A 15,177-nucleotide genomic window follows, 5' to 3' on the forward strand; every position below is an offset into this window, starting at 1 on the left:
GGTTTGCCGGGCAGCCTCCAGACCCTGCGCCCCGGCTGGGCGTTTCCCCTCCCAGGCTCCAGCTGCGCTGGGGAAGCGCCGGCTGGGGGCGCAGGGTCTGGGGGCTGCCCGGCAAACCGTGAAGCCGGTAGCACTCGGGCAGCCCTTTCCTTGTGGCTGGGAGTGGGAAGGAGGAGGGGGCGGAGTTAGGGCGGAGAAGGGGCGGAGTTGGGGCGGGCTGGGGGTGGGGAAATGGGCGGGGCCATGGCCCGTGGAGGGTCCTCTTTTTTTTTATTATTTGCTGGATATGGTAACCCTAACTTGAGAGCACCTATATCATAAAAGTCTGAGAATGCATGTATGTGACTTATACTTTTGCTTCAAGCAGTAGGTTTGGCAATCATGTAAGTTCATGTTAAAGAAGCTCTTATTACAGACTATCCTACACTGTCAGAGTAACTTCTCCAGTGGAGCAGTGTAGTTGCATGGGGTCAGAGCCATGCTGTATGGATTGGAAGATCCCTGAAGGTCACAGTTTTACCTAAGAGCATCCTAGCAGCAGCTGGCTATGGATCGAAATAGAGTTGCTGAAAATTAGTGTAAAAATAGCAACAAAACGGAAAACTAGGTATGGGAACAGAAGTGTATATACATCTAAATACATTGTGATTACATTTGCATATAAATGTACCAAAGTTAACTTTTCAAACTGGCAGGATATTGGACTTGAAGGACCATTGGTCTCATCTGTTACGACCAATCATGTTTGCTGTAGGTCTTTCAGGCACCTATCACCTCCGCTCTCCTGGTACAGTAACTCCTCACTTAGTCATTCTGGTTAACGTTGTTTGGTTGTTACGTTGCTGATCAATTAGAGAACATGCTCGTTTAAAGTTGTGCAATGCTCCCTTATAATGTCGTTTGGCAGCCGCCTGCTTCGTCCACTTCTTGCAGGAAGAGCAGCCCGTTGGAGCTAGCTGATAGGGGGCTTGGAACCAGGGAGGACCGGCAGCCCCCCTATTAGCTCCCTGCTCCCTTAAGTTCTCTATGCAGCAGCTGCCCAGCAAGCTATCAGTTGCCAGCAGTTCAGCTATCCCTCCCCCTACTGCCATGTGCTGCTCCTGCCCTCTGTCTTGGAGCTGCTCCCGGGAGCCTCCTGCTTGCTGTGTGGGGGTCATGGGGGAGAGGAGGCGGGCTAATGTCAGGGTGTTCCCCCTCCCCCCTGCTCCTGCACCCCACTTACCCCATCTCCATGGGTGGGGAGCCGACACGACAGGGCTCAGGATGGAGGGAGCTTCCGGGGAGCAGCTGCTGTCTCAACTTGCTGATTAATTAACAAGGCAGTGTACTTAGAGTGAGGTCAGCCTATTTAAAGGGGCAATGCGCATCTCTCTCTCTCTCCCACACACAAGGTGTCTCTCTCTCTGCCGTACTGTCTTCTCTCCCTCCATTCATGCTGCCTTGTAGAGTGTGAGGCTACATTAACAAGAATTGGTTAACCCTTGAGGGCTCAGCTGAATGCTAGTTCATCATTTAGCAGTAAGGCATTCCCTGGGAAATATCCCACCCTCTGACTTCACCACCTCAACCAATGATCATCATCATTGCTGTGTACAGTATTAAATCGTTTAAAACGTAGTATACTCTGTGTGTGTGTGTGTGTGTGTGTGTGTGTGTGTGTATTAATCTTTTGCCTGGTGAAGAAAAATTCCCTGGAACCTAACCCCCTCATTTACACTAATTCTTATGGGGAAATTGGATTAGCTTAACATCGTTTCCTTAAAGTCGCATTTTTCAGGAACATAACGAGAATGTTACTGTATGTTCAATACACAGAAAGTTGGGCTTTTGGAGATCTATATTTTCCCACTAGTGAAAGAATGATTAACTTCGCCTCAGCAAGTTTTAAAAGTAACTTCATCATAAGTTGATATCTGTGCACTCTGTGTTGTTGTATAGGAATTTAAACAATACCATATTTAAAGAAAGTCTTTGTCTTATTCTTAATTTAATGAAAATGAGTAGCTGGTGTCTCCAGTAGTAATGATGGCATAATTAAACCTTTTAGAATATTGTTCTGGAACTGTGGTTCTCAATCCCCCACCCAGTCAGCAGTATTGGAAAGAAGTATGGTCAAGAAATCCTGACGCATGTTGGGAACCCCAGTTCTGAACCATTTTACTGCACATACGACACGTGTACAGAGATACCTTGGAATGAACTGTAGAATGGCTGGCTGTAGAGCTAAAGGGAGGAGGAATTGAGCAGTCAGGGAAGAGGGGCATGCTTTAGCTTTTCACTGTAAACTTACTCTGTTTTCACGGATTCTAAAAATATCTGTGAAAATCTACACTGACTATTTTACTTTCCCGGTGGCTACCAGCACAGCTTGTACTACAATGGAAATTAACCTAACTCCTCCTCCTCCTCCCATGCTCTTGTGCTGCCTCTGCCATGGAAACAGACAGTGACAGCACTTCTCCCATTCCCCAGCAGAGGCAGTCCTGCAGCATGAAAATATGCATCTGGTTCATTCATGGTAAATTATAAGCGTGAAATACTCTGATTCTACAGGAATTCATCTCTTGTTGCTTTTTTTCCTTTATAGAACAGAAGAGCTGCCTACAACACAGCAACCCGCAAAACCACCGACACAAGTCAATGGAACAGGTAGTTTTGACTAAGTCAGTACTAGTGATTTGATTCACTTATCAGTTTTTATTCACATGAGCTCTTCTCTCAAAACTGATCTGCAAGATGATACTGGAACATTTGTGTACAAGCTGATCTTTATTCAGGCTTTTGGAGAGCTACATATGAGCGATTATGTGGATATACTCTTCTGTTCACGCAGCCATGATTCCACTTAACAAACTTAAGTTTACAGGATGAAAGGAAAGAGTGCTTTGCATCTCTCTTGATTTCCTTTGAAATTAAATGAGAATGCTGGTGTCAATATGTTCTTTAGTATTTGACATTAACTAGAATTTTTGTCCTCTTCTAAAAGCAAAGATGAACATAAGTACATAAGAATGGCCATCTAGCCCAGTATCCTTTCTTCCAACAGTTGCAAATGCCAGGTGCTTCAGAGGGAATGAACAGAACAAGTAATTATCAAGTAATCCATCTTGTCGCCTATTCCCAGCTTTTGGCAAACAGAGACTAGGAACACTTCAGAACATGGTTTGGCATCCCTGCCCATCCTGGCTAATAGTCATTGATGGACCTATCCTCCATTAACTTATCTAGTTCTTTTTGGAACCCTGTTATACTCTTGGCCTTCACCACATCCTCTGGCAATGAGTTCCACAGGTTGGCTGTGTATTGTGTGAAGAAATACTTCCTCTTGTTTGTTTTAAACCTGCTGCCTACTAATTTAATTTGGTGACTCCTAACTCTTGTGTTATGAGAAGGAGTAAATAATACATCCTTATTTACTTTTTCCACACTACTCAATATTTTATAGACCTCTGTCATATTCCCCCCCCCCATTCGTCTCATTTCCAAACTGAAAAGTCCCAGTCTTATTAATCTCTCCTCATAAATAAGTTGCTCCATACCCCTAATTATTTTTGCCCTTTTCTGTACCTTTTCCAATTCCAATAAATCTTTTTTGAGATGGGGTGACCACATCTGCATCAGTATTCAAGAGGTGGATCTACCATGGATTTATATAGAGGCAATATGGTATTTTCTGTCTTATCCCTTTCCTAATGATTTCCAACATTCTGTTAGCTTTTTTGACTGCCGCTGCACATTGAATGGATGCTTTCAGAGAACTATCCACAATGACTCCAAGATCTTTCTTGAGTGGTAACAGCTAATTTAGACCCCATCATATTTTCTCTCTCTCTCTCTCTCTCTCTCTCTCTCTCTCTCACACACACACACACACACACACACACACACACACACACACACACACCTACCTCTACCTCAATATAACGTTGTCCTCGGGGGCCAAAAAATCTTACTGCGTTAAAGGTGAAACCACGTTATTTTGAACTTGCTTTGATCCACCGGAGTGTGCAGGCCCCCCCCCCCCCCCCCTCAGTTACTGATCCATGAGAGGACCTTCCCTCTTATCCTATGACAGCTTACTTTGCTTAAGAGCATTTGGTGAGGGACCTTGTCAAAGGCTTTCTGAAAATCTAAGTATACTATATCCACTGGATAATCCTTATTCATATGCTCATTGACCCCCTCAAAGAGTTCTAGTAGATTGGTGAGGCATGAGTTCCCTTTACAAAAACCATGTTGACTCTTCTCTGAACAAATTATGTTCATCTATGTGTCAGATTATTCTGTTCTTTACTATAGTTTCAATCAGTTTGCCCAGTACTGAAATTAGGTTTACTGGCCTGTATTTGCCTACTGTATATATTTGGCAGAGTATCTGAAAGAGAAGCAATCCAGAAGAAACATCCAAATTATATGAACTACTGCTACTTTTAATAAAACTTTATCTGGACACATCTACATTTAACTGTAATATTTCTCCTTAAAGACCAGGAGAGAAATGCTAATTTAAAAAAGTGGATGGTTCTAGATTGTTTTTAATTTCCAGAGTTGGTGGAGAAGGAACCATTCAGTCTCATTGGAATCTGCAGTGGGGTTCTCGAGAGAGGTGATGATTGGCAAAGAATGCCACTAAACAACAAAGAAACTAGATCTGGGACAGTACTAGTTGCATGTTACAACATGAGTTCTTTTCAACTGATTTTTTCAAAAGTTGCTTTTTGTCCTAACGTACAAAATATGCTGTTCGGATTTATAGATAAACGCAGTCAGATGATGTGTTCGAGAGTCCAGAAGTGGTTTTATGACAAATTTGGGGAGTATGTTGAAGACTTCAGATTTCAGCCAGAGGAAAACACAGTGGAAACTGAAGAGCCACTTAGCGCTAGAAGGTAAAAATACTTGTAAAACAATTTTTGTTGTTTGTTTTTTTTTCTTTTTGGATAAACCAGCATAAAACTTGTCACAAATGATTCTACTGTAATGAAATACATGTAAGGAAATATATTTGTATAAAAAGTAATAGAAGTTGAAGTAGCAGGACTAATTTTGGCTCTCTATGTATGCTTCTAAATCAGTGTTAGCAGCAGAGAGTTCAAATCCCATATTTTCTGCATGTTTAGAATGAAATTAGACTTGGGGTATGTCTACACTACAGCTGGGAGTGTGCTTTTATCTCGGGTAAACAGACAGGCGCTAGCCCTGCTCAAGCTGGGCACTCCAAAAACAGCAGAGTAGCCAGGGATAGCACAGATGGCAATGTGGGCTGGCCACCCTAGTATGTACCTAGAGGGTCCAGGCAGTTTTGTACTCGGGTGGTTAGCCCAAGCTGCGACTCATGCTATTCCTTGCTATACTGCTATTATTGGCATGCAAACGCGAGCAGGGCTAGCGCATCTGTCTATTTGTGCTAGAAAGTGTACTTCAGCTACAGTGTAGACATACCCATAAACTAGTCACTGGGTCCACAGTGTGCTAGAAAAGTTAAGTACCTCAGGTTTTGGCTTCAATTTTGATCTGATATCAGGTACAGCTTAGTTGTAATTCATTTTGAATTGCATTTTTGGCAGCTGAGTAGCTTTACACCATTGATACGCTAGCTGTCTAATGTATGTGCTGTACATATTGTACTAGAACAGAAATACAGATCTGTTGAGTTGCACTGAAATGCTCAATGTCTGCCTAACATCATGTTGTATTATCCATATTTTTCTAGGTTAACTGAAAATATGAGAAGATTAAGTAAGTATCCAGCAACATCATTATCTTGACATAAAAGCAGATTTTTTTATCCTGTAACTTAATATTTGTGCATATAAAAATGCAGAAGTCCTGAGAAATACTTCTGCCAATTGATAGGTGGAAGCATTTCTAAAGCCTTGAATTAATCCTTGGTGTAGATAGTAACTTAAGTAAGCAGTATAACACCAGGGATGATACTGTCTGCCATAATATTAAATAGAAGGCAGAAGATATTCACTTGTTAAGCTCTAAGAAAACAGGACACTTCCATAAAAACTGTAATACAGGATGCTAAATAAATACCCCATCTGGTGAAACGTAACTCTTCAGAGCTGGGTAACTGAAAGCTCATCTTACAAACCCTTGCTCCTACTTAGTTAATTGAACTATTAGCAGAGATAGAGGCCTGCTAGAGTCAATAAAAGTTTGCAGGCATGGACCCTAACTGACCAGGAGGAATACTTCATTGTTTCAGTCTCTCCTAATGTTCTGTACAGCTTAGTTTTTAAAGTAAAATTATCATATGTTGCTTCCATCATTTGCTTTGGGAGACTATTCTATGGCTTGTCCTCCTTATTAGGAAGTCAGGGGAGTCCTGTCTGAGTAAAAAAATGTAAGATCGTGCCCTGGATATTTATGTGGGAGATCCAAATAGTTCCTAAATTCCCTCAGGTGAGCAGTGAGGGCTAGATTGACTGACTTAAGTTGGTGTAAGGGGTTGTAAAGATTTTCCTAAGCCATCCAGACTCCTTGTGCCTAGGTCCAAAGGAAGGCAAACAGTGCTAACCTCTTTTGAGGGTTCTGCAAGGGCTGGGCAGCAGTCTTAACTCAGTACAGCACTGTCGACAGGAGCTGCCGTAAAGAGCAATTAAACCAATGAGCTCCTCTGGTGATACGGCCCTCCCAGTTAGTTCCATACAATCCTTGGGGTGTGATGTTGGCCCTTAGCCAAATCTAGCCCTGGTTGTTTAAGAACTTCCCATGGAAGGCATAGCAGGGATAGTTGAATTTTGAGCAATAGAAATTAAGGGCCTCATCCTGTACTCCTGGAAGTTAACAGAAGTCTTGACTAAGGACTACAGGGGATCAGATTGGGCCCATCAATAGGATACAGGGTTGGAAGGAGACGAGTATTTAAAAGATCTAAACCACAGTGCAAATCATATTTCTACTTTGTGTTAAACGTTGTTTAGTTTATGGGGGGGCTGATTCTCTTTAATGCTCAGTGATCTTGAAGTCTTGCTTTAGTTGTGTTTTTTTTTTTTTAACTACTTCGGCACTGAGATTTTGGGCAAGCTCTTGCATTTAAATAAAAAAATATGTAATCCAATCCCTAAATCCGTCTTTAACATTCAATAAAGATCCCAGATTATTCCCAATTTACTTGTTTGTTGTTTTACAAATGATTCAGTTGCTGTTAATTACAACATTTGTTTTTTTCTTCTGCCTAGAGAGAGGTGCCAAACCTGTTACTAATTTTGTGAAGAATCTTTCTGCCTTATCAGATTGGTATTCTATCTACACTTCTGCTATTGCCTTTATTGTAAGTTATCCTCTTCCTCTAAGTGTAATAACTGTTGAAAACTTTATAGCCATTACCCAGTGGCATTCTTTGAAAGTCAAAGTCAAAACAATGTAGTATAATTTACATAATATTTTGTTCTCTATTAAATAAAACTATTTTTCTTATTTCAGAACTATTTTTAATATTAGGATTCTTTGCTCATCTTTTAACAATGTCAGAGATTCAAACAAAAAAGTTTCCATATTTGCAAATGGTTTACAGCCTAGTGGATATCATCCTGGTTGTCCTGTTGCCTGCGCTTGCCACCACTCCTTCCCCGCCCTCCGGAAAATGCATCCAATCATCTGACTGATGTTCCTCTGTGAAATATCTTGTCAGTCTTGGTCCAGTTCCTATTGTGTACAGTTCCACATCAAATGCAAGTCTTCCCCATCAGCACCCCACCATAACATCACAGTTTGCATTAATTTGGTGCTCTTTATGCTATTATCAGAAGAGAGGCCCAGGGAATAGGCATACAGACTGAACTAGAATTGAGGTACACTGGTGGGAGTTTTGTGAAGAGGGCTTATATTGCTCGGTCTGTGCGGACACACCTTATCCACACTACATCTTATTTTAAAATATGCTGGAAAAATCTAAATTCTATTTTAAAAATAAATTGCAGGTAACTGAATTGAAGGGTTCTAGCAACATCATAAAACATGCAAGTGAAGTTTAATTATTTTACGTAGTTACAGCTGGACTTTCATTGATTGTAGCCCAATAGGTCAACATGGGCTGCTGATTTAATACTGTTTTTAATACATTGATTAAGGAACATTTAAAAAAAGAGCCACCTCCCTTCTGGGCTCCCTTACCCCCTCTAACACTGCCTCTACACCCCTTTCCCAAACCTCTATCCACCTCCTTTCATCTCTTCATCTCACCAATTCTTGTTTCTCATCTGAAAAGTGATTTATATAGAAGCAGCATGGTCTGGAGAAGAGCCTTATCTGGGAGCTGCTAGTCCTAATACTGGCTGGGCACTGTCTCGTTGTGTGGCTTCGTGTAGAACACCTTGCTATGTTTACTTGTCCAAAAAATGGCCCTTTTAAAGATTGTGAGAGCAGTAATGTATGTATGTAAAGCACTTCTGAAGTGCAATCTGTTATGCAAGTGCTAAATAATTTTTTTCCCTTTCTTCTTAGACATCTTACTTTTCCTTTCCCCAAATGGTATTAAAGTTGGTGACGCATTGGGGTATTGCTTCTGTGAATAAAATACAATTCAATATCTTGGTGCTCATGCTGCTTCCTCTCCCTCAAGTGCCAAGTCGCTAGAACCACCCTGACTTCCACTCAGCACTCTGATTCACTGCTAGTGTGGCCTTGCTAGGTCAGAATAGATTATCATAATATGACCTCTTCTGTCTTAAATTCCGTTGAGCAAAACAACAAAAGTCATTAGATTAAGTGACTATGAGAGATTCACTGCCACGCATGCAGCTCAGGGCTGCTGAAGTAGTGGTTCCTTGAGACTGACTGACTGAATCTCATAGTTAATGTTTGACACTGGGTGTGTGAATCTGGTACATTTTCATCAGTCACAGGGGTGCTTTCACACCCTTAAGTGTTATTGGCTTGGGGAGTTGTGTTTTAGCATGGGTTGCAGTATACCTAGTAACACAGTTCAGGTATTGTTTCATGCAAATCATTGTAATTTAGCTTGTAATCTGCAACTCTTTCCTTTTTTATCTGCAGATTTACATGAATGCTGTATGGCATGGCTGGGCCATTCCTATGTTCTTATTTTTAGCAATTTTGAGGTTATCCCTAAATTACCTCATAGCCAGGTATTTACTTTGCTTAAATATTAAGGATTTAGCCATTCGTGTAACTTAATTTATATACAGGCTTTTATTTTGTTCTTACACTGAAATAATTGTAAACTGTTAACTTTGCTATCAGCAAGGGTTAAAATGTGGGTTTAAATAAATTTGTGGTTCTAAAGCTATGACAAATATCAAAAGGCATAGAATCCAAACTAGTTGTGTTGTGATAGATCTTTATGATCCTTGTAAGTAATACTCTTGGGTTTGCAATGACTCAGGTCGCCATAAGTGATGCTGCATATTCACTGACTTAATGTAGTGATTATTGTTCTAGTACAGGGGTAGGCAAACTTTTTGGCCCAAGAGCCACATCAGGGTATGGAAATTGTATAGCAGGCCATGAATGCTCATGAAATTGGGAGTTAGAGTGTGGGAGGGGGTGAGGGCACTGGGGATGAGAGATTGGGGGTGCAGGAAGGTGCTCTGGGCTGGGACCGAGGGGTTTGGAGGGCAGGAAGAGGATCAGGTTGGGGCATGGGAGGGGGTCAGGGGTACAGGCTCTTGGTGGCGCTTACCTCAAGTAGCTCCCAAAAGCAGCAGCGTGTCTCCCCTCCAGCTCTTAGGCTGAGGCATGGCCAGGCAGCTCTGCACGCTTCTCCATCTGCAGGCGCCGCCCCTACAGCTCCCATTGGCTGCGGTTCCTTGGCCAATGGGAGCTGCGGGCGCTGCGCTTGGGGTGGGGGCAGCATGCGGAGCCCCTTGGCTGCCCATACATGTAGGAACCGGAGGGGGAACATGCTGCTGCTTCCAGGAGCCGCATGGAGCAGGGCAAGCCCTTGATCCTGCTCCCCGGCTGGAGCGCCAGAGCGGGGCAAGCCCTGGATCCCACTCCCTGACGGAAGCTCGAGGGCTGGATTAAAATGTCTGGAGGGCCGGATGCAGCCCCCGGGCCATAGTTTGCCCACCCCTGTTATAGTAAAATCCCCAAAAGGAACCAGTTTCCATCTTCCAATAGTACTGGAAGTGATTGGAGAGCATCATGTTACAGGTTGAAGCCTGTTCACATTTTTATAGAACTTTTTCTTTCATCCAGGTATAACACAGGTTGAATTAATATTTTAACTTGGATACAAATATATTAATGAAAAGATATTTAATTTTTCACAATTTTAAACCTAACTAGTTTTCATACTCTTAGATGTAGTGGCATTTTTTGTTGTAAATGTAAAACTCAGCAGCTATATAGAATCTGTTTGCCCAAGAAATCTAAAAATACAGTATATGCTGACTGTTCTGAGAAACTGAGGTATTTGAAAATGTCCATTTCCTGAGAGTCATGAAGAATCCTTCCTACTAAAACATCAGTGTCAGGCTTAGGATTCCTAAGAGTGCAAAGTCTCATTTCCAGTACTGATCACTTACTGCAAGCTATAATATATATCAACAGTTCTGCAGAAGAAGGGGGAAAGCTCAGATCCTTGCACTGAAACCTTTTCTAATTAGAACTTAACAGGTCAAATTTAGTTTGTGTGTGGGGATGTAACTCCAGTGACTTCATGGAAGCTTCATCTGTTTAAACCAGGGCCGATTTGGATCCAGAATGTATAATTATTCAGTTGCTAAGGAGAAAAATATAAGCTTTGATGGTTCAGTTGCAAATGGCCTATGCAGCATTAGTATAAATTTATGGAACAATACTGTAATTCCTTAATTACTGCTTATTGTCAGAAAGGGGTTGATGTGCTTATTTTTTTTAAAATAGAACTCCCAGTACAAATGATGATTTTGAACAGTTGATGTGTGATGTTTTGCTCTACAGCTTAGAACAAACTTCCAAATCAGTTACTCTAAACATACAAGTGGCTATCACTTCATTGCCATAAATCAGTGTAAAATGTTTGAAATATCAAGGCCATGTGACTGGTTATTGGAGAGAGAGAGAGAGAGTGTGTGTGTATATATGTAGTCAAGTATCAGAGGGGTAGCCGTGTTAGTCTGGATCTGTAAAAAGCGACAGAGTCCTGTGGCACCTTTATAGACTAACAGACATATTGGCACATAAGCTTTCGTGGGTGAATACTCACTATGTCACATGCATCTGACGTAGTGAGTATTCACCCACGAAAGCTTATGCGCCAATACATCTGTTGGTCTATAAGGTGCCACAGGACTCTGTCGCTTTGTATATATGTAGATTTGAAAGGACGCTGTTAGCTATCCTCTCATAGATATTTAGAAACGTCATTATTTTGTTAAAGCCACATAAGTATTGGTTGCAGAAAAGCATTTTAAACCCTGTTTGGTAGACTTGTGGAGAAAAGATATCTACATAGTTTGTTCCTTTGACTTTTAGGGGTTGGAGAATACAGTGGAGCATTGTGCCTGAAGTTTCTGAGCCCATTGTAAGTTTTTAATCCTCATTTTGCACTGCATGTTGTAATGTTATTCCAAAACACACACAAATGCTTATGTGAAAATTGTCCTTTCAAAGTCCCTTCTCATTTTTAATCATTCAATTTGGGAGGGTGTAAAAATACACAGCTATTGCTGCTCTTTTGTCTGTCTGTCTTGCAGTTTCAAAGCCAACATTGGTTGTGGGTTGTTGTTTTTTTGTTACTGGAAAACGGCGGTTTCATCATAAACGAAAGTGTAAATTGAATTTCTGGTTTAAACTGAGATTTGAGATAAATCTCCTCGTTGAATCCAGTGGACTTTTCAGTTCAGGAAACTTTGCTTATACTGCTGTTGAAAGTCCACTGTAACAGTGTGAAGCTGTCAGTAGCTTTCAGCCTGTGAAAATTAATATTGATTTGATTTAAACAGCCCAGAAATTTACACTATCTGCAAGAGTTCTTGGAAACTATTGATAATAGATAAAGAGCTATTTGAATTACAAACCTTTTCAGTAAAATGTATTGAGGATTTTGGGGTTCCAGGGAAAATCTTGTGGTCTTAAATGACAAAAGATTTTTATTTTTATCATAAGTTTCTAGACATACAACTTTACTAAATAGTTTTTAAACAAAGCATCAAATTTGCACAACATTTGTATAGGTCAGAGGAGAGCAGTTTGTTAGCTACGGCTAATACAAATCATGGCTAGCAGCAGAAGAACTAAAACCCGTAAGTGGAATGTAGTAAATTTAGGATGCACACTTGGTAGCTTTATTGTATATTAAATATTTTTATTTTTGTCATTAGCAGTTTTCTAAAATATAAAGAGCAGTGACAAAGCTGAAAATTAAATTTAATTGGAATTTTTTTTGTCTCGTCCAAGGAACCTCCAAAGGAAGACCTGACAGTGTCAGAAAAGTTTCAGCTTGTTCTAGATGTGGCACAAAAAGCACAGGTACTATACTCCATTCAGATTTTGTCTGTGTTTCCTGAGTAAAGAAAGGATACATCTTGAAAGAGCTCTGTGTACAATGTTTGAAAATGGGTCAGAACAAACTAATTTACCTTGTAATCCCTTGTACCCTTATATATTTAAAAGAAATACCCTGTAATGGAGAGGTAGGAATCATGCTAAACTGCTTTAGATTTTATGAAAACAGCATGCTGAAGTAGATAAGAAAACTTCAAATAAAGTATAAAAAGAAATAAAATCCAGCATACGAACTGTCGTAAGTGAACTTCCGGGCTATCCAGACCAATAATATTAGCCTAGAATAGTAAAATAATAACCCCCTGTAAGTGCCCACCATCTTCAACCACGATCCCTTAAAAAAAGGGGGGGGGCGGGGGCTGGAAATAGGTGGCCTTCGGGAAAGGTTAATACTTAAACCAATACTTTAAATGCCACCTAGTAGTTAATATGCATCCACGCTCTGTTCTGGGCTCCCTTAGTCCAGTATGTTCTTTACGAAAACTTGATTAAGTGAGCTGCTGCATTCTGCACTAGCTTTATTTAACTATAGCTAATGGTCCCAAGATGTAGACCCATGTTGCAGTATTGTAGTCTTGAGATGACACAGACATGCAGCTTCATTTAGGCAGTCTGACATTTCCTCCTAAATGTCTTGCCATCATCTTGAACTGATTATACCTGAACTCCTTATCTTTCATCCCACACCCTCTCTGCTCACCCCATTCTCTGTGATTGTTGAACACACTATCGTCTGTAATGTAACTTAAGCCTGAAAGGAATCGTCAACTCCCTCCTCCTCCTCCTCCTCAGCCAACACCTTCCAGGCAGTGTCCAAATTCTACTACCTCTTCATCCACACCACTGTGGTCTGACATCCTTTCTCACCCGACAGCTAAAATTCACATTCATGCCTCATCATCTCCAGCAACTTCCCCTGGCCTGCCTGACACTTACATCATCCCCTCTGTTCTGTACAAAACATGGCTGCTAAGATAACTTTTGTGGCTCATTGTTTTTTCTCACAATATCTTGAATCATAGAATATCGGGTTGGAAGGGATCTCAGGAGGTCATCTAGTCCAATCCCCTGCTCAAAACAGGACCAATTCCCAACTAAAACTAATGCCTCTGCCCTGTTCCCTACTTTCTCCCCTACTGCATCAAGTTGAAACTTCATGTTTTTCTTCCAGTTCCTGTGTAATTCTGCCCCTCCTTATGTATTCACATCTGTCTTTTTTTAATTATCTCTCCTCACCCCCAGACCCTCATCCTCCTCTATCATTGATGTTTATCTGTTTCTCCCATAACAGTCAGAGACCATGCCCTCAGTATGTTTAGTAGAGCATAAAGTGGGATCTACTGAAAACAAATCATGTAATTTATGCTGTCTCAGTAGCAAGGGTCAAGGAAAAAAACTTTAGAAAATTCTACCAAGCTGTCAGTAGAGTGGTTAAGAATTGGATAAACCGTGTTCTTCATCAGAGCTGTCTGAATCTAACAGGCTCCATCTGCTTCAAATGATGTACCATTCAAATAGATCCACCACCCTCATGGGAGAGGCGGGTTCTGACTCCAAACCAAAGAAGCCAGTGGTCAAACCATGACATGTACAATAACAACTTCCCAAAATTCCAGTCCCATCCAAAACCTATTAGTTCAGATCTGATGTGTTATCTGCTTATGTAGTTTGTCTTTTGATTTCTCCATTAATTTAATACTACTACCAGGACACACACGTTTTCCAGCCATAACAATAAAATCAAGCAATTCCTTTCACTTACTTTAAATAACCAGTGATAAATAGGTCAGAAATTGCAGGACAAGGTATACAACAAAATGGAAATCCCCTGAATGCTGATTAAATAAATTTTAAAGGGAAAACATGCACATGTTAATAGTGCATATTTCATAATTCTCTAGGATTTTAACTAAAGCCAGGAGAAACTAAGTGGTTGGCTTTCAAGAATCACTTAACATAGAAAATAACTTCGCTTTCCACCAGTTTGTTATCTGCATACAAAAAGTATATTGTAAATTAACTGTCTCTTGCCTTTAATGCAGAACCTATTTGGCAAAATGGCAGACATATTGGAAAAAATCAAGAAGTAGGTTTATATTTTTCTTTTTCTCCTAAATAAACCATTTGAACAACCTCTGACCAGCTAAAAACAAAATGCTGTAACAACTATTTCTGTTTTGTTTTTACAGCTTGTTCATGTGGGTCCAACCAGAAATAACACAGAAGCTATATATTGTTCTATGGGCAGCTTTTATTGCATCCTGCTTCTTTCCCTACAGGATTATAGGGCTTGCAATGGGTAAAAATTACATATATAATGTTTATATCACAGGGTAGACGTAGCTCTTTACATTTTAGAATTTGTTTCTTGAAAGACCTTTGTCATACTTCCTTCAAAACTTAAGTCCATACATTAAAGCACCATATTTACTAAAGCATCAGCATTGTTCTTGGCACTGTGTAAGATGCACAGAATAAAGGCACACAGTCTAAAAAACAGAATAGACAATGTACCAGGAGACCTAGTGAATGGTAACTTTGGGGAGTGGGTGGGGGGGGGGGGGGTTGTACAAAAAAGGCATGGTGATGATGTACCATTGACATGGGTTAGAGCAGTGGTTTTCAAACTTTTTTTGCTGGGGACCCAGTTGAAGAAAATTGTTGATGCCCGCGACCCAATGGAGCTGGGGATGAGGGGTTGGGGGGGGGGGGGGG

At 40.8% G+C, this 15,177-nt stretch overlaps 1 protein-coding gene across 3 annotated transcripts in view; it reads left to right on the forward strand.

Moving 5' to 3' along the window:
* GRAMD4 (GRAM domain containing 4) overlaps window positions 1-15,177 on the forward strand; it is a 115,774-nt gene that overhangs the window by 83,607 nt on the left and 16,990 nt on the right. For all 3 annotated transcript variants that reach the window (XM_034767066.1, XM_034767082.1, XM_034767075.1), the window contains exons 5-13: window positions 2,588-2,649; window positions 4,757-4,889; window positions 5,714-5,739; window positions 7,191-7,282; window positions 9,007-9,098; window positions 11,431-11,479; window positions 12,355-12,426; window positions 14,505-14,548; window positions 14,652-14,761. In XM_034767066.1, the coding sequence (XP_034622957.1) occupies window positions 2,588-2,649; window positions 4,757-4,889; window positions 5,714-5,739; window positions 7,191-7,282; window positions 9,007-9,098; window positions 11,431-11,479; window positions 12,355-12,426; window positions 14,505-14,548; window positions 14,652-14,761 (680 nt within the window). The remainder of the gene's footprint in view (window positions 1-2,587; window positions 2,650-4,756; window positions 4,890-5,713; window positions 5,740-7,190; window positions 7,283-9,006; window positions 9,099-11,430; window positions 11,480-12,354; window positions 12,427-14,504; window positions 14,549-14,651; window positions 14,762-15,177) is intronic.

This window comes from Trachemys scripta, chromosome 1 (genome assembly GCF_013100865.1).
Source record: "Trachemys scripta elegans isolate TJP31775 chromosome 1, CAS_Tse_1.0, whole genome shotgun sequence".
Classification (NCBI taxonomy): Eukaryota; Metazoa; Chordata; order Testudines; family Emydidae; genus Trachemys; species Trachemys scripta.